Source organism: Scardinius erythrophthalmus (assembly GCF_964197995.2).
Source record: "Scardinius erythrophthalmus genome assembly, chromosome: 19".
In the NCBI taxonomy this organism is placed as follows: Eukaryota; Metazoa; Chordata; class Actinopteri; order Cypriniformes; family Leuciscidae; genus Scardinius; species Scardinius erythrophthalmus.
The window spans coordinates 7,135,648-7,153,779 of NC_138239.1; the positions used below are offsets into that span (position 1 = coordinate 7,135,648).

At 37.1% G+C, this 18,132-nt stretch overlaps 1 protein-coding gene across 1 annotated transcript; it reads left to right on the plus strand.

Annotated features, from left to right (window-relative positions):
* Window positions 1-79: 79 nt before the first annotated feature.
* capn3a (calpain 3a, (p94)) lies at window positions 80-18,019 on the plus strand. The gene is made up of 21 exons (XM_081347389.1): window positions 80-838; window positions 2,335-2,404; window positions 2,814-2,932; window positions 3,022-3,155; window positions 4,655-4,823; window positions 5,712-5,795; window positions 5,875-5,969; window positions 6,960-7,037; window positions 7,200-7,360; window positions 8,081-8,250; window positions 8,368-8,379; window positions 8,560-8,768; window positions 11,301-11,337; window positions 13,348-13,425; window positions 13,596-13,653; window positions 13,732-13,796; window positions 14,400-14,468; window positions 15,611-15,689; window positions 15,811-15,927; window positions 17,021-17,079; window positions 17,209-18,019. Exons 1-21 carry the CDS (start codon window positions 587-589, stop codon window positions 17,233-17,235), a joined length of 2,142 nt encoding a protein of 713 aa, XP_081203515.1. The 5' UTR covers window positions 80-586; the 3' UTR covers window positions 17,236-18,019.
* Window positions 18,020-18,132: the final 113 nt, after the last annotated feature.

Here is an 18,132-nt window from a genome sequence, read left to right on the forward strand (position 1 = left end):
TTCAACAGTTTTGGTTACAGTAGATGGCCGATAATTATCCACGCAAATGAAGCGTTGATAGAGTGATATAAATATAGAGAGTTTTGTGAAGTTAGGTCAAGCCTGTGGTTATGCTGAGAGTGCTTAATGCTGAACTCTATTGAGAACAGGTTTAAAGGCTGTGAATGCCTTCTGCTGAGGCAGGCCATCTCACTGGCCTCTCTTTGCAGGACCGCTTTCCTTTGTGTCGCCCTACAATGGCGGCACGAGAGCGCAACCGTCGCCCAATGCTCATTGTTCATCAGCCAATGGGAGCAGCCCAAAGAGAAGACTGTAGCATTTTGTGTATGCATGTGTATGTATGCAGGAGTGTTTGTGTGTATGTGTTTGTGCACGTAAAAGGAGTGTGTTCACGCGTTGTTTTTTTTCTTCTAACCCTGGTTTCTACTCCCTGACCGCATGAAAGGCGCGTCATTTAGCAGGAGAGCCAATCAGACGTCAGCTGTTTGAATTTATGCCAGGGATTTTTGGCTTGTAAGACTTAAGTTGTGGTGGCAAAAGCCAGTGTTTCCAATCCCTAAAAAAAACACTGTCCTAGTGAGACACGATGCCCTATACACCGTCTGGGTTCTTTTGCGACCGGTTAATCCGGGAGAGAGAGAGAAGGGATGGCGAAGGGTCCTTGAGCAAACCTCTCCGTTTCAGCGGCCAGGACTACAGCCTCCTCAAGCAGGAGTATCTCCAGAAAAAGACCCTTTTTGAGGATGAAACCTTCCCTGCCACTGTGGACTCCCTTGGCTATAAAGAGCTGGGCCACAAGTCCAACAAAGTGAAGAACATCCTCTGGAAGCGTCCCAAGGTAGGAGGCAGAAGGCCTGTGTGGGTTCAAGTGGACTGGGACTGACAGTGTGGGTGGGATGTCGAAATGGCTCATGGGATGGCACAACTAACTGGACTTCCTTAAAAATAGATTTATTTGCTTATACATACACACATTCACGGGAAATGATAATGCTCAGATGGCAAAATGGGTCAAGAACTGCCTCTGATGGAGTAAGAACCTTAAAAATATTGTTGCAAGGGGCATGTTGGGAAAACTGGGGCTAGTTGTCACTGTTCTTCATGTGTATAGAAACAGTCGTTGCTATAAAAAGCTATTTAGCAAATTCTCTGATTGTTCACGATAAAAAAATGCACTTCGTTGAACATGCTTTGACCTCTTGTGACTAGATGGCTCAACAGCAAGGATAGTTTTCCTACTATGTGGAGTCAGTTATCACAGTGCATTTAGCATTTAAAATAAGGGGTATTTCATTATGAAGCACAAAGTAATTCATTAAATGTACAAATTAACATTAACATTTCAAACCATTGTTATGCCAAGTATTCCTAAACATTTGTGTCATCTGAACCTCATTGATCTAAACTTTACTTCAAGAACCCCCTGAGATTATGAGCTAATATTTCAGTTATTGAACAACACATGATGTTGGTTAATGGTCAAATGACATGGAGGTAAAAAAAAAAAAAAGGTTTTTCATTTTTCATTTTGATTGTTTTTTAATTACAAGTAAATTTCACTTGACAGTCAATGATTACCCCTGAGATTAACAGGATTACCTACCAGAGATTAATAAAAAATACCCATATCATGATAATTCTACGGAAAATCCTGTTTTAATAAATTGAAAAAAAGAAACGCATAATTGTGAGATAAAGTTTAAAATCACATTATGATATATAGTCACAATTGTGAAGAATAGTCACACTGTTTGACATACAGTTGCAATTGTGAGAAATAAAGTCACTCTGAGAAAGTCACAGTTGTGAAAACTAAAGTCAGAATTATGAGAACTAAAGTCACATTGTGAGATATTAAGTCGCAATTATTTGAAATACTCACACTATAATATAAAAAATAAGTTAATTTGTGAGATACAAAATCACATAGTGAGAAATACTTACATTGTGAGTTATAAAATCACCCTTGCAAGAAGCAAGATCAAAATGTGAGATATAAATCTGCAATTACGAGAAATGGTCACATAGTGCGATATAGTCACAATTACAAGTGAAAGATGAAGTCACAATTGCAAGAAAAGAGAGCAATTATGAACACAATTACAAGTAATTAATTTCACAAAGAAATACACATTACTCTATTACTCTGAGGTGGAAACAGGCTTCAACACTTCTAGCTTAAAACCTTGTGACAATTAGTCTCTCCATCCATCTATTCATCCCTTCATCCGAAACATCAGAGATTGATCATATCAGTCTTTGCATCTCTCAAACTCTACCGTATGTGTAAAATCTGAGTTACAATCAAACACTTTGATGGCATTTGTTCTGCAGGAGATATGTGAAAACCCACAGTTCATTGTCGGAGGCGCTAGCAGGACAGATATCTGCCAGGGAGACCTGGGTAAGATGAACACTTTAACACATTAACACAATAATGTCACAGACTGTTTACCCTGATATTTGGAGAGTGTGTTTAGAGTGTAATTGCAGCTTTAGGGCAACGAGTACCTCTCTCTGGCCCCCATATACAGGCCAGCAGTCCAGCAGGGACCCCTCCATATTGTGTTTACTCTGTTGGAAGGGAATCCAACTAGCAGCGCTTCCTATTGTTGTGACCCCATATGGGCAATAAAAGAGCCCAAAGACACAAAGGTTGCTAATTCATAGAGTAGATTACCAACCTGGCATGTTCCCCTGGACAATCTGGAAATGCTGAGATCAGCAGTGTAGGCCCCTGTTTTGCTGCAAATAGGTCTATATGTACAGTATATAAAATGTTTTTGTGAAATGTTATTTCTTGTGTATTTTAGGAGACTGCTGGTTGCTTGCTGCCATTGCATGTCTGACTCTGAACGACAAGCTGCTGTATCGTGTTATACCTCAAGAGCAGAGCTTCTCTGAAAGCTATGCTGGAATTTTCCATTTCCAGGTCAGTGTCTTTTGAGCAAAATAGCTTTTGACGTCATATCTTCATTACGCCTGATTTCCGTGTCTTCCTCTGTCTGTTTTCCTACTCAGTTCTGGCGTTATGGTGACTGGGTGGACGTTGTTGTTGATGACCGCATTCCCACCTTCAACAACCAGCTGGTGTTCACCAAGTCCGCTGAAAGGAATGAATTCTGGAGTGCTCTTTTGGAAAAAGCTTATGCTAAGTAAGAATCGAGTGCTTGACATTTACATCTTTTGTTTTGGAGTTGGTCAGTCTTGATATTTAAAAGCTGGAACATCTTTTTATGGATGTGACATATATAAATACATAGGCCAATTTAAGGTATCATATTGTCCATACCCCCAATCCTAAATATACTCTACGATTAGAGGTTGCAAAGTAAATCTTTGTAGTATTTTTGTGTCAACCCTGTTATAAACATTTTTTGGGGGGGTTGAATGTTACAGGGTTGAAGGTCAGGGCAAAAATGACTAAGGCCACTAATGGCCGTTCAGACAGAACACACTGCAAAAGACACGAGCGCAGTGGTTAAAGATGTCCGTCTAGAGCGTGTTTACATGGAAAAACAATGGAAAAGTAGAGCAGTGGAATGGAATATGCCCCTTAATATGTAAATATGCGCACTAGACTATGGAAGCCTGTAGACACAGGAATAAATATATCACAGAATATTAAAATATCACAGAATATTAAAAAAAGAAAGGTAATTGTGACTTTTTATCTCACAATTTTGACTTTATTTTTTTGTTTATATCTCGGAATTCAGAATTTTTTCATATTGGGCATTTACACAACACCGTTTTCAACTAAAAATTCGTTCACAGCGTTTCGGGGGCTTGAAAACGAAAACTTTCAAGTGCAAGTCTTTGAAACCAATACTGTTATCGTCTACCAAAACGTGAATTTTTGAAAACAGTGACGTCATGCACATGCATATTACGTGTTCATTCTATATGTGCGTACTGTTTCTTTACAAAGTGACATCGCCAACTACTGGTCTGGCATGAATAATACAGCATATTTAGTCTTTTTCGCAGATCCGTGTGAACGTGGATCGCCCAGAATTCTTAGTTTATATCTCTTATTTTTGTGAATAAAAGTCTGTATCACTAAATGCATGTTTTATTCAATAAATTTACATAAATAAATCCATTTCAGATTCATATTCATACACGAATTAAATCAAATATTGCATTCACAAAATGGTGATAAATGATGACATGCAGACTGGATGATGTTCAGCTGTAAAACAAACATGGGTAACACTTTATTTTGATGGTCCCTTTTTGAACATTCTGTTGACTACAATATAAGTAACTTTGCAACTACATGTCAACTAACTCTCATTAGAGTATAAGTAGACTGTCTGCTTAATATAAGTCTTTATTGTGATGGTCCATAAGTACAACTACATGTCAACTTATTCTAACCCTACCAGTCTACTAATACTCTAGTAACACTCTAATGATATCAGTGATGGGGACACATATACACACAAATGGCACAATTTCCTAAGAATGACCCTAATCTTAAATGTAACATTACCTTTCACGATCAGAACTGTTGTAGCACTTCTTTTTTGAGCTAATGAATTGTATCAAATGAAACTATACAGTAACTGAAGTACAGAAGCAATTCATTTTATCATTTGTGCACACAGCACCTGCTCTCTTAATGTAATTTATTTGTATTTCTGTTCAGACTTCATGGCTCCTATGAGGCTCTTAAGGGTGGAAACACTGCCGAGGGAATGGAAGACTTCACCGGTGGAGTGACTGAATTCTATGAGATGAAGGAGGCTCCTAAAGAGCTGTATAAGATCATGAAGAAAGCTCTGGCGAGAGGCTCTCTCATGGGCTGCTCCATTGATGTGAGTCAAACAGAAGACATTTTCAACTTTCTTTAGTGTGTAATGTTGCTATTTGGGCTACAAATCTGCAAAGTTACAAAGCACAAAGTCATTCCAAATTGAGTTATTCTCTATCAGTAAGCACTGAATCTGAACTCCCCGAAACGCCTCGAAACGCCTCGATTGTAGTCATGAGATTTCTTCCTGGAAAAAACACGTTACAAGATCCCTCATTTAAATCATTTAAATAATAAATACCACGGGAATGTAAGGGCGTGACATTTCTGAAATGCCCTGGAAGCGGTTGACCAATCACAACACACTGGTTCAGTCGACCAATCAGATCACCATGTTGATCACTTCAGGTGTGGAATAGAACGTTTTTAACCAGATGGTTAATAAAGAGAATTTTACTTGAATCATATTGTAGTTGACTAGTTAAACACTGAAAAAGTAAAAAAAAAAATGTCGAAATAGTGAATTGGTCAATCGCTTTGAAAAAAAAAAATCTAGATTTTTGTTTTGCCATATCGCCCAGTCCTATGGTAAGGGGTATGATATTTCCGAAACACACTGGAAGTGGTTGACCAATCACAACACACTGCTCCAGCTGACCAATCAGAGCACATTGTGCTTTCAAGAAGGAGGAGCTTCATAGAGACAGGAACTAAACAGAGCGTTACTGACAGACTGGGAAGTGAGGTGCTACAACAATGTCCAATATGTGTTTTTAAAACATTCAAGCATTAAAATCTATTCTAGTAGCCCCCAAAAACAAGACTTTGTAAAAGGGCATAATACGGCCTTTTTACAACACTCTTGATAGTAAATATTTTTTATAAAAACAATGATAACTTTTGGTCCAAATTCTAGTATCCTACCATGAAGCAATTACATTTTTACCCACAGTCCCTGGTTCCAGCGCGCTTTGAAACTCGTACCACTACGGGTCTTGTGAAGGGTCATGCCTACTCCGTTACCGCTGTAGAGGAGGTAAACATTCTATTATTTTGTATTTCTTGTTTCTAACTTAACTCTGATAGCTTCTGATGATAATTGTGATATTATGCAGTGTAAACAGTCCCAGCAGAAGGAGTCTAAAGTGCGTCTGGTGCGTCTGCGCAACCCCTGGGGTCAGGTAGAATGGAACGGACCTTGGAGCGATAAGTGAGTATCTGCTTGTACCTGAATTTAGACCGGTTTAGCCCTAAAAAGCCTTTTATATCATATTTGAAAGACGAATTTCGAAGGCCGCTAACATGATAAAACTTTTGCTGAATATACAGTTGTACACAATATCCTACATGTTTTCTGTCGTCTGACTGATAGTTTATACTTTTATAGCAATTAATAGGCCTTTTAGTATCATTCTGGTCGTAATACATTCGTATTATGCATGTCTTTTCATACAATGTCTTTTTGCTGTGAAATCTTTACAGATTTTTATAAAGTAAATGTAAGAATAACTTTAATATTGTTAATATTTCAAGATGAACACTTACTGGATTGGCGTTACTTACAGTATGTCTACTTGATTATCCATACATTCATTTTTTTGAAAAATCATGTTAAAATGTATCACATATGATACATCAGACTTTTGAGGAACGTTTATATGTACACCTCTGTACAAATATCATCTTAATAAGACATATTATTGGGAGATATAGACTAATATATATGTGTGTGTGTGTGTGTGTGTGTGTGTTTGTGTGTGTGTGTGCATTTTATGTAAGTAGTCATCTATAGCCTACTGTTAAAAAGATCTTATTGATTTGCAAGCTATCAGAATTTTATCTTACTTTTAGTCCATAAAATTATCAGCAACTGCACCAAAGTGCATATTTTTGCTTAGTTTTTAAAAAACTGAAGAGCTCCTTATTCTCACTATATCATACTATATGAGCCATAAAAGCCTAATGCATGAAATATGATACTTAAAAAGCATATACTGTATATATATATAAAATAAAATATTTTGTCTAAAGTTGATGAACAGTTCCACTTGAAAGATTTGATTTTTCTGACTATCATTTAATTTTACAGGCTTTACAGGCTTTAATATATATATATATATATATATATATATATATATATATATATATATATATATATATTACTATACAACTATTACAATTGTTCATTTTTTTTCTGCAGTTCAAAAGAGTGGGAAACCATCTCTAAAACTGAAAAAGAGAAACTCCAGCATCAGAATGCTGAAGATGGAGAATTCTGGTGAGTTAAAAAAATCAACATAATGAATTATGAGACTGATATAGAGTTGTGGATGAGTCCCGACCAAGACCAGAAGAGGCTCCAAAGCTCCATGACCATGAAAATAAGTCCATATCTTTATTCACAAAGATAATCATTCACATTATTGTCGTCAACCCATAGGATGTCATTTGATGATTTTAAGAAAAATTACACTAAAATTGAGATTTGCAACCTGACCCCTGATGCTCTGGAGGATGATAAGCTACATAAGTGGACGGTGTCTGTTAATGAGGGACGCTGGATAAGAGGCTGCTCTGCTGGAGGATGCAGGAATTATCCAGGTGGGCGTGATTTTAATAAACCGAAAAAAAAGAAGAAAGAAAAAAAGAAGAAAAAAACAGGGTCCCCATGAGTCCTTAAAAAGTTTAGTTTTATCAAGTTTCAGGACATAAAAAGTCAATATAATATCTAAGTTCTTAAATTTAGGTACAGATCATGATATGACTTAATGTGATAATTAAATTTCAAAAGGCTATGATTTAATTAAATACCAAGTTCTGTCATGAAACTCTAGATGGCGCAGGCTGATAGGTCCTTAACTCAATTTGGTAGGGATCGCATCGTCATATACATAGCGCAGCTGATTGGTTGCGGTTTACTTTATGGTGTTTATATCATACCATTTGGCGAGGACAGTTTTGATTGCATTTTCTTTTCATATTACCTCTGTATAATGTAATAAATGTTAATAATTTTATAAAACTTGTTTTTGTAATCAAAATTTTTATTATTTGAACTGTATTCATTTTATTTGTGCGAGTCTCTAAAAAAAGTTCTTAAAAAGCTTTAGATATGATTTTAAAACAACAACAAAAAAGTATTAACATTTTGATTATGATATAAATGTTCCATTTATTTTGTATAGTATCTTTCATACATAAAATGCATCACAAAGTGCTTCACAGGTCAAAATATAAAAAAAACAAAAATAATGTTGTGCAAAAAAACAATATTGGCTTCAACGAAGTAAACATTCATATTATTTGTGCGGTTTCCTATAGACACATTCTGGACAAATCCACAATACCGTCTGCGTCTTCTGGAGGAAGATGACGACCCAGAGGATGATGAAGTAGCGTGCACTTTTGTTGTTGCTCTAATGCAGAAAAACAGACGTAGAGAACGCAAGTTGGGTGCAAATCTCTTCACTATTGGATTTTCCATCTATGAGGTATCAGTGCTACTATATTTAATCTTCAGAGAGATAATCACTAAAATGATACAAAAGCATGCAAATAGTGATAAAGATGAATCCAACACTCTTTTAACTCTTTCTATTTGCCCATAGGTGCCAAAGGAGGTATGAAAATGTGAAGATCCAATGTTTGGACCCAAGGCTTGTGTATATCATGCTCATGTTCATGCAGTTTCTTTGCTCTTTTAAAACTAGTGTTGTTTTATAGATGGAATATTTTAAACTTTGTGATTGTGTCTGATCAAATTCCCGTTTTTTCTGCTTTTGTGTTTCTCTGTCTGTCAGATGCACGGAAACAAGCAGCACATGCAGAAGGAGTTCTTCACGTCTAACTCCTCTAAGGCCCGCTCCAGGGCGTACATTAACCTGCGAGAGGTGACCCAGCGCTTCCGTCTGAGTCCAGGGGAGTACGTCATCGTTCCCTCCACATACGAGCCCCACCAGGAAGGCGAGTTCATCCTCCGCGTCTTCTCTGAAAGGAGAAATACCTCTGAGTGAGTGAGAGCAGAAGGGATGAGAGGGCTGGTGTTTTTTTTTTTATATATATTATCATACAATGATGTCTGAGTAAATTTATCCTCACAAAGCAAAAAAATAATTTTCTTAAGTATTTTTGTCAGAAAATAAATCGGAACATCCATAAACAGGATAAATAAATTGAATTAAATTAAATTAAATTAAATAATAATACAAAAATTCTCGGAAAACAAATGTTTAATATTTTTTGGTTCTTAAATGTATAAACATTTTTACTCGAAAAATAAAAATGCTGGCACACAAATAGCGTTGTGCAGCTTTATTATTGTTTTTTATGTAAACGTGCTAGACGGACGATTTTTTGACAATTTGCGCTGCCGTCTGGTGTCTTTTACAGCATTGTACGCATGAACCGTTTTAGAAATGCGGCTCTTAGAGAAACACATTTTGCGTTTTTTTTTTTTTTTTCACTGCCCTGTGTCTCGCATTTTTAAAGACAAAAACTCATTTGTTGTGAATGGCCCCTAAGAAAATTACTTTTGTATTATGAGGAAAAAATTCCGGAGCTCCGCACATGACATGAGAGGGGGAAAATAGATTGTCAGCACTAATGAAAAGTTTCCACACATGACTTAATTCGTTCCTATGTTGTATTAATTAATTGCCTTGTTTTAAATGAGTAAAAGGTACACTATGCAACTTTTGGCCCTCTAGCGGTTAAAAAACAAAACTGCATACATTTTGCAGAAGAACATGTTTCGGTTGTGCTTCGGCTCTGCTCATAAAACATTCACTACTAGGCTTCAAAGACATAACCAGTTCAGCTGACGGTATTACTGTAGCTCTAACCATTAATAGACACAATATTTCCTTGAAAATTAATTCTAGCACAGCACTATAACAGCCATAATGAAATGACCCTTCACAATAGATAATGCTTTACAATCAACTCTGTTAGAGAGCTACATATGGCAATTTATCAGTTCAATAAAATACCTTACTCACCTGTTGAGTAATAAAAAATGGCATCGCTACATCACTTTTACAACATTTCAAATCCCTCAGTTCTTGCCATCCCTAAAAAGCCAAGTTAATGTTGATTCTTGTTTTATTACGAGCTCTGTCACAATCTCTTTTTGCCGGCAGACTCTCCTCTGTTCTGTTATTTTAAACGGGTGATTCTCCAGTGGTTTGTGATTTAGCGGCTCCATGTCAACCTTTCTCACTCGTGACAACAACTAGCCTCTTCCACTCACACACCATACACGCGTCAAAGTAGCCGGAGTATGATGAGACATGCACAGGCGAGTGACTTATGTAAGCAATTTCAAGCGAAAATCACCCATCACACTTATAAGAAAGTTTTTGAAGAGGGATTGATGATCTATTGACTCATTTAAATGTAGTTAATAAAAATAAAAATAACACATATTGTACCTTTAAATTATGGCAACAATTAATTTAGTTAAATATTTTTGGCAATTAATTAGCTCCACGTTATTTATATTTTTCTTTATGTCATGTATGGGGCTCCGTAAAAATGAACTCTGTAACGCTGATCTGACATCCTAATTTTTCTGATGTTTGCTTTTTTTGTAGTTGTTTGTAAGTACTCTGTTACGTTAAATTGTGTCATAGGTGAAGAACTTCTGAAACATCTGGCTGGAAAGCAGCTGTTACAGAAGTTAATACTCATGTCAGTGGGTGCAAAAGGGCGCTTTAAATCCTCACCAAAATATATTTTATGTACAAAGACTATGGTGTTGTAGTAATAGGGTCATGGTTATATTATCACAAAAACACCAAGGTAGTTTCATAGTAGTTAACTTTACAGAAGGGATGGGAAACAATTGGGAAAGAGGGTGGAGAAAACCACAAGGACAAAAATTTAATGACAATTTGATTTGTAGAGCTGGAAGAAATCGGCCCCAGTTCGAGGCTGTAATGGAATCTTTTTTAGGACAAGCAACAGCACATTTTGGGACCCTCCGGTAAACATTCCCTTTCAGTTCTGACCCAGTCTTGCCGCACAATTAAACTTCAGCTACAAGGAAGACATGGATACACAAAGGACTGATGAAGGTCTCCAAGGAATACTGATGATGCTGCAGGTCAAGCCCTGATGACAAGGATTCACAGTATTTTAATAAGGATCATGTCATGATTTACAGTTTCTTGCTGTGGATTAATGTAAATTAATCACTGGCCCAGTGATAATCACTGTAACCGTTAATCAAACTTTAAAAAAAAGAATTAAACATGCAGAGAATTAACGTTTATCATTAATAATATTTTAAGGTAATCATACTTTAAAGATTATTTACACATGGTAAGTATGAGTAACTCCTAATCATTGATTTAAGGATAACAAGGCACATATGTTTATATGGCTGATGTATCCAGAGAAAAGTGCTCATTTGGCTATTTATCAAAAGGGGCTCAAAAGACAGGAAAGACATACTATATGGAAAAAACAAAGGCTCCCCAAAAGATCTATGATGTCTCGTGCTGTCTACTATGGTGACAAATGTTTGTTGGTTTCTTCTCAGGGAGATAGAGAACAGGATTGAAGCTGATCATCCAGTGGTAAGTTCTTGATATTTTAGAAATGATTGAATTCTGAGTTCAGCTAAGACATTCCCTTATTTCAAATAGTACCAAACCGCTAAACATAAGTCCTGGACTTCGGCTGCAAGTATTGAAGGCAGATATTACGACAACTTATAATGAAAAATGGATAAAATCCCATAGACTGATCTAGAAGGAGAGACTTGACATCTAGAGACAAGACATTCTTAAGAATGAAGTTCTTAACTGATATTTTCTTATTTTCTCACTAATATTTTGTATTCCCAAAAAATTCTTAACTTTTTTCTTTCCTAAAAATCATCATAAGAAACATCTCAAAGTTAGGATAAACTCCAAATTGTCCAAAAGGGAGATATTTAATTAATTTATTGGGTTGTTTCGAATTTTAAATGTGCGGTAACTGGTAAGCGATTTCTGATAAACACTGTTGAAAGCGGATCGGACCGAGCAGCACAACACACTTGTAGCCAATCAGCAGCAGGGGGTGTGTCCACTCATAATGGGGGAGGAGAGAGTGAGAAAGATTTGAAGAAAGACTGTTGAAAGTGACGGCTGAGAGACATTACAAAAGACAAAAGGTCAGAGGAATATCACTGGAAAAAGAAGGGTTTTGATCAGGGATCAGGGTTTTAGGACTGGCGCTACTATTAGAAAAGCTTTCCAGTGCTGGAGAGACCAAAGCGGGAAGCCCTGAAAACGGACGCCGAGGTTGTGTTGTTTCTGCTCCATACGTGAGTTACATTGGTTTTGTTGTGTTTCACAGAAGATATGCTGTTGTTGTAATGTTAGCTATAGGACAGTTTTGAGTGTCATTGTTTGTTTGGAGCTGCTGGGGACTAACAACCAACTCTTGCTTGTATGTACTCTTGTCAACTGTAGGTTAATTTTTTGTTCTTCCTTGTCGTTCGTTCATCATCTTCGCTTTATTTTTCGCAAAGCATTATTTTGCTTTGCCTCAGCTATTATAAAGTGAGATCCAATCTTACATTGCATGTTAGTGCATTTTGGGGGTGGAGCAATAAAGAGAGGGGTCTGTTTGCTTGAGTTGATTTCAAATATCAACAGTGTTTCTCAGAAATCGCTCACCGCACCTTTAAGCATTGCAATATAACATTAGTTACATATCATACATATACTCTTAAGTGACACTTTTGATCATGATTATGCGTTACGTGACATTTAGCTGAAATCGAAATTCAATAACAATTCTACAAAAACGGATCTTCGGCAAGAACTGCCATACGAGATAACACCAAAGCTTGTCATATTGTTCTTAAATTCTTAAAATATTTCAGAACTTCTTAAGAATATGTTAAAGAATTGCACATTTTTTCAAAAAAAGAAATTAATTTAAAAAAAAAATCTCGGGATCCCCAGACTCGGGATGGACTCTTTCAATCACCTAGCTATTCTCTTACAACAACCCAGAACATTACTGCAACTATAAATTAACGTAACACAATAAAAAACACTATGTTATGTTGCAACACGTTGGCTAGGGGATTTCACACATGCAAGCATTTTAAATAAATATAAATATTTCAAAGGTTTCAGTTCATATTCTTATTTCTCAATATTTTATGTGACTGTTATTTTGAAGGGCGGCCCGTTCACACCAAGGACACTAAGTATAACGATAATGCTAAAGATATACTTTTAAAAATCATTATAAATGTAAAAGAACAGTAGAGTCCACGCCACAATGTGTCGTTAACTACGATAATGACAGAAATCGATAGTGTTTTTCTTTCCAGCTGATGAATAATAAAAACACTGACAGCCAATCAGAACTGCAGTGCATACTTATAATAAACAGAACAATATCATCCGTTGGTGGTCGCTAATATAGTTATTTTTATAGTAATCATTCTTGGTGTGAACAGCCCTGTAGAGGCGTAAAAATTTTTATTATCTAAAAGTGATCAGATTCTTTAGCTATTCACACAATGAAAATGAGAGAATAAATTCAGTTCTAACGTGTAATTTACAACTACCATGTCTGATCAGCCGGCTCCAGCTTCAACTGGGGAAGAGAGTGAGGAGGACCAGCAGTTCCTGTCCATTTTCCAGGAGATCGCGGGGGACGTGAGTACTGGGGAGCCACTGAGCGCTGGGGGGAGTGTGAGTATGGAGGTGGGGTGGGACTGGTAATTGGCCATGCCAGTGGTAACAATGGTAATTGCAATATCATTACTGTTTTACTTGGCCGTAATAAACACCACACCTGGCTTTCTGTTTATTCTTATGTCTTACAGCAAATGGAGATCTCAGCCAGTGAACTCAAAGATGTCTTGAACAAGGTGGTGTCTAAATGTACGTATCTTTGAATGATTGTTTCTGGGTTATGTTTTTTCTGTATACTGTCTTCAAGAAACTATCTGCTATTTACAGACAAAGACATACACACTGAGGGCTTCAGTCGAGAGAACTGTAGAAGCATGATCGCCCTCATGGATGTATCCTTTGTATCAAGATTGCATGTCTGTTTTGATGGTGCTATCAAGCTAAAATATTGGGTCACACTTTAGATTAGGGTCCAATTCTCTCTATTAACTACGACTTTTGCGTCAATAAACTCCTAATTACTGCTTATAGTTAGTACGGTTGTTAAGTTATTCTACATTAAGAGATGTAGAATATATTCATGCAGAATGAGGCATTAATATGTGCTTTATAAGTACTAATAAACAGCCAATATGCTAATAAGCAACTAGTTAATAGTGAGAATTGGACCCCAAACTAACTTGTTACCAAATATTGTTATGTTAGCATAATGCTGGTAATGGTAAACCCATTACCAAACAGTTTTTCATGTCAGTTGTTTCCACCAGTTAATAGGGTTACGGCCTTGTTATGCGTGTAATGTTTCATTATTAATGATAAACGAAAGCATAGAATACTACATTTTAACATTGTAACATTAAGTTAGGAATTGAATTGACTTGTCAATTTAGGCATAATCACTAGTTTCGTTGTTAGAATTACATTAGATTTCGTTTTAAAGCAGAGGTGATAGTGTAGAATATTGCAAGCAAAATTTCTTAATCCTTATCGCACAGATGGATGGAACAGGAAGACTTAACCTACAAGAGTTTAGACACTTGTGGAACAAAATCAAACACTGGCAGGTTTGTCCTCATTCTTTCCACATACACACACTCACTGTCCACTTTATTAGATACACCTGTTCAACTGCTCATTTATGCATATATCTAATCAGCCAATCACATGGAAGCAACTCAATGCATTTAGGCATGTAGAAATGGTCAAGACGATCTGCTGAAGTTCAATCTGAGCATCAGAATGGGGAAGAAAGGTGATTTAAGTGAGTTTGAACGTGGCATGGTTGTTGGTGCCAGACGGGCTGGTCTGAGTATTTCAGAAACTGCTGATCTACTGGGATTTTCACACATATCCATCTCTAGAGTTTACAGAGAATGATCAGAAAAAGAGAAAATATCCAGTGAACGGCAGTTCTGTGGGTGAAAATGTCTTATTGATATCAGAGGTCAGAGGAGAATGGTTCGAGATTGGATCAAGCTGATAGAAAGGCAACAGTAACTCAAATAAGCACTCGCTACAACTGAGGTCTGCAGAAGAGCATCTCTGAACACACAACACGTCCAACCTTGAAGAGCATCAGCAGCAGAAGACACACCGGTGACACTCCTGTCAGATAAGAACAGGAAACTGAGGCCACAATTCACACAAGCTCACCAAAATTAGACAATAGAAGATTGGAAAAACGTTGCCTGGTCTGATGAATCTCAATTTCTGCTGCACCATACAGATGATGAGGTCAGAATTTGGGGTAAACAACATGAAAGCATGGATGCATCCTGCCTTGTATCAATGGATCAGGCTGGTGCTGCTGTAATGTTGTGTTGGATGTTTTCTTGCCACATTTTGGGCCACTTGAGCATTGTTTAAACGCCACGACGTCAATGAGTTCACTAAACTCAAACGGCCTCTAGTCACCAGAACTCAATCCAATAGAGCACATTTAGGATGTGGAGGAACGGGAGATTCACATCATGGATGTGCAGCCGACAAATCTGCAGCAACTGTGGTGATGCTCTCATGTCAATATGGACCAAAATCTCTGAGGAATGTTTCCAGCACCTTGTTGAATCTGTGCCATGAAGAATTAAGGCCGTTCTGAAGACAAAAGGGGTCCAACCCGGTACTAGAAAGGTGTACCTAATAAAGTGGCCGGTGAGTGTATAAAAAAGATTGCTGCACATATTGACTTTATGAATTTTGTCTGCAGGGAATCTTTAAGCGCTATGACTTTGATCATATTGGCACTATCAGCAGCTATGAGATGAGAAACGCCATCAATGATGCAGGTTAGAAGGTTTTCATGCATTTCTACTGTAAGTGGATCTGTTCTCATGTTGAAGAACATTTGACTAGACTAACACTAATGGACTTGTCACTGTACAGTCACGTGTCTTGTTTGTCACTCAGGGTTCCGTCTGAATAACCAGCTGTACGACATCGTCACCATGCGCTACGCCAATGATAACATGAACGTGGACTTTGACAGTTTTGTCAGCTGTCTTGTACGACTGGAGGGGATGTTCAGTAAGTTGCTAAATTAACTGCAAACACATCTTTTCACTGGCAAATAGAACAACAAATAATAGTGGACAGTGTCTTTATCAGGAAGTGGTGCCATTTAAGCTGGTCACTTTTTACGGTAAACACTTTTTGATTCTACAATATATTAAGTTTGTCATAGTAGGTTTGGAATTATATACAGTTTCAACACGCCTTGTAATAAATCATGCTTTAAAAACAACAAAAAACATTTCTCTTTTAAAGTGTTTTGTCAACCCTGTTATATTCAAGATGTCTTGGGACTGAAAGTCAGTCCAAAATGGCAAACTACAGCCTTAGCAAACTAATATCAAAACATTATAATAATAATTATAACATTTCCTGCAGTCAGTATTCTTGTGGGTTGTGCCAAGAACAATATTTCTTTTTTGTAAAAAAATGCTGACTGATCACTGACTTTTTCTCTCATAACACTGATAACAGAGTTGAACTTTTGAGCATGGTAAGACCAATTAAAGTGTAAACTATGAAATAATAATAAAAGTCTCAATTAAATATGATGTCAGAAAGACGTTTTTACAGCAACATTGTGGCCACGGATTAAAAATGTGTTCCCACAACTTCATTTGAAGCCACATTTTATGAATTCGTTCTCTCGTTTTAGTTCAATAGTCACCGCGCTGTACTAATTCATCCCCTTGTTTACTTTAGTTCAATCATGGCCACGATTTACCTAAAATGAGGGAATGGATTAGTGCAATGCAGTCATGAATGAATTAAAACACTGGAACTAATCTCAGCATAACAGGGTTGAACAAGAATGTGCGAGGACAAAGAAAATTTCCACATTTTTCAGAAAATGTTTCATATTAAACTTCTTTAAACACTAAAAGTTATCAAACTAAGATGACTAAGTTCAATATCCAGTAAAAACATCAGTAAGTCATGGGGAACACACACAGAGCCGCTTCAACACAACAACACAATACGTACCGTTTTAGTTAAAATATTTCATTTTAAATTTGAGGAACAATTGATTTGGGGCTTGTGGATGCTAATAATCATCCACAAGCAACATACATGTGTGCTGTCTGAAGTGAACCTGTTCTCTTTGTAGGAGCATTCCAGGCCTTTGATCGAGGTGGAGACGGCACCATCAGACTTAATGTACTGGAGGTGAGCGATCTTAAGATTTAATGTGTAACATCATGTCCGAGTCCTACGCTTCAAACGCCAAAAGCCTTCCTTTTAAAGCTGTAGGTTAGCTGATTACAAAATGTTAAACCGCTATTTCAATTTCTCCAGTGGCTCCAGCTAACCATGTATGCCTAGACCTACGGATCCAGGCGAGCCCAGACTCGGCAAGGACCAGAACTACCAGCTTTTACCTCAACACTCAATGTGCCAGACTACTGTTACCTCTTTCTCTGTACCTCAGCCCACATTGAACACCAACTCGAGAAACTTTACACGATTACTTCAATTTTATTAGGGATTGTCATGATGGGGAGATGAGTAATAGTGTTATAGACCGATGTCACTTTTTTTAGTCAGATTGCAGAGGAAACGTTTTCAGGGGCGTTGTGCACAAGCGACTTTTGAGGCACGTCATTGTGTAACGTTTAGCATGATTTCTGGTTTTCTGTTGTAATTCGTTCCTCAAAGTCATCATTCTTTTCAGAAGAACATTAAGTTTGTCTACACTGGTGCTACAGACAGCATTTCTCTTTTACCTCAACCAGCCTCAAAAGATGCTAATTTACATGACGCTGAGATTTCTCTTTGCCATATGATGATGGACCTTATATATAACGGATTATCTAACATTATATAAATCTATAACACTAGATTCAGACAAGAACAAGTAGATTCGGACAGTTTTGGGTATTGAATACACAGTGCTTTACGAATGAGGATTCAATTTGACCATTCAAATCCAGATTTGATTCCGATTTCACACCACATATGGACGTGGTTCGGATCAGGTTTGTAAACATTGGGTTTCATGCGAGTTCAGACTACGAAAACAAACTTTTTGGATATGCCAACAAAGTCTCATCTTGATGTTTGCATTAGCATTATTTTTTCTCTTCTAATATTCTTCTTTCTCTGTGGCATCTGACACAAACTCTTTTCATCATACCACCACTCTCTCTGATTCAGCTTTCTTAAAGAATGTCTCTCCATATTTACCCAGATGTACTCTTACATGCATCCCAGCTTCACATT

What these genes read in the sequence shown, in the direction of transcription:
- capn3a (XM_081347389.1), top strand. Translation starts at nt 587, where the DNA reads ATGCCCTATACACCGTCTGGGTTCTTTTGCGACCGGTTAATCCGGGAG. An exon ending in GAACAAGGTGGTGTCTAAAT is followed by an intron (nt 13,654 to 13,731) that starts GTACGTATCTTT and finishes TGCTATTTACAG; the next exon opens with ACAAAGACATACACACTGAG. An exon ending in AAACGCCATCAATGATGCAG is followed by an intron (nt 15,690 to 15,810) that starts GTTAGAAGGTTT and finishes TTTGTCACTCAG; the next exon opens with GGTTCCGTCTGAATAACCAG.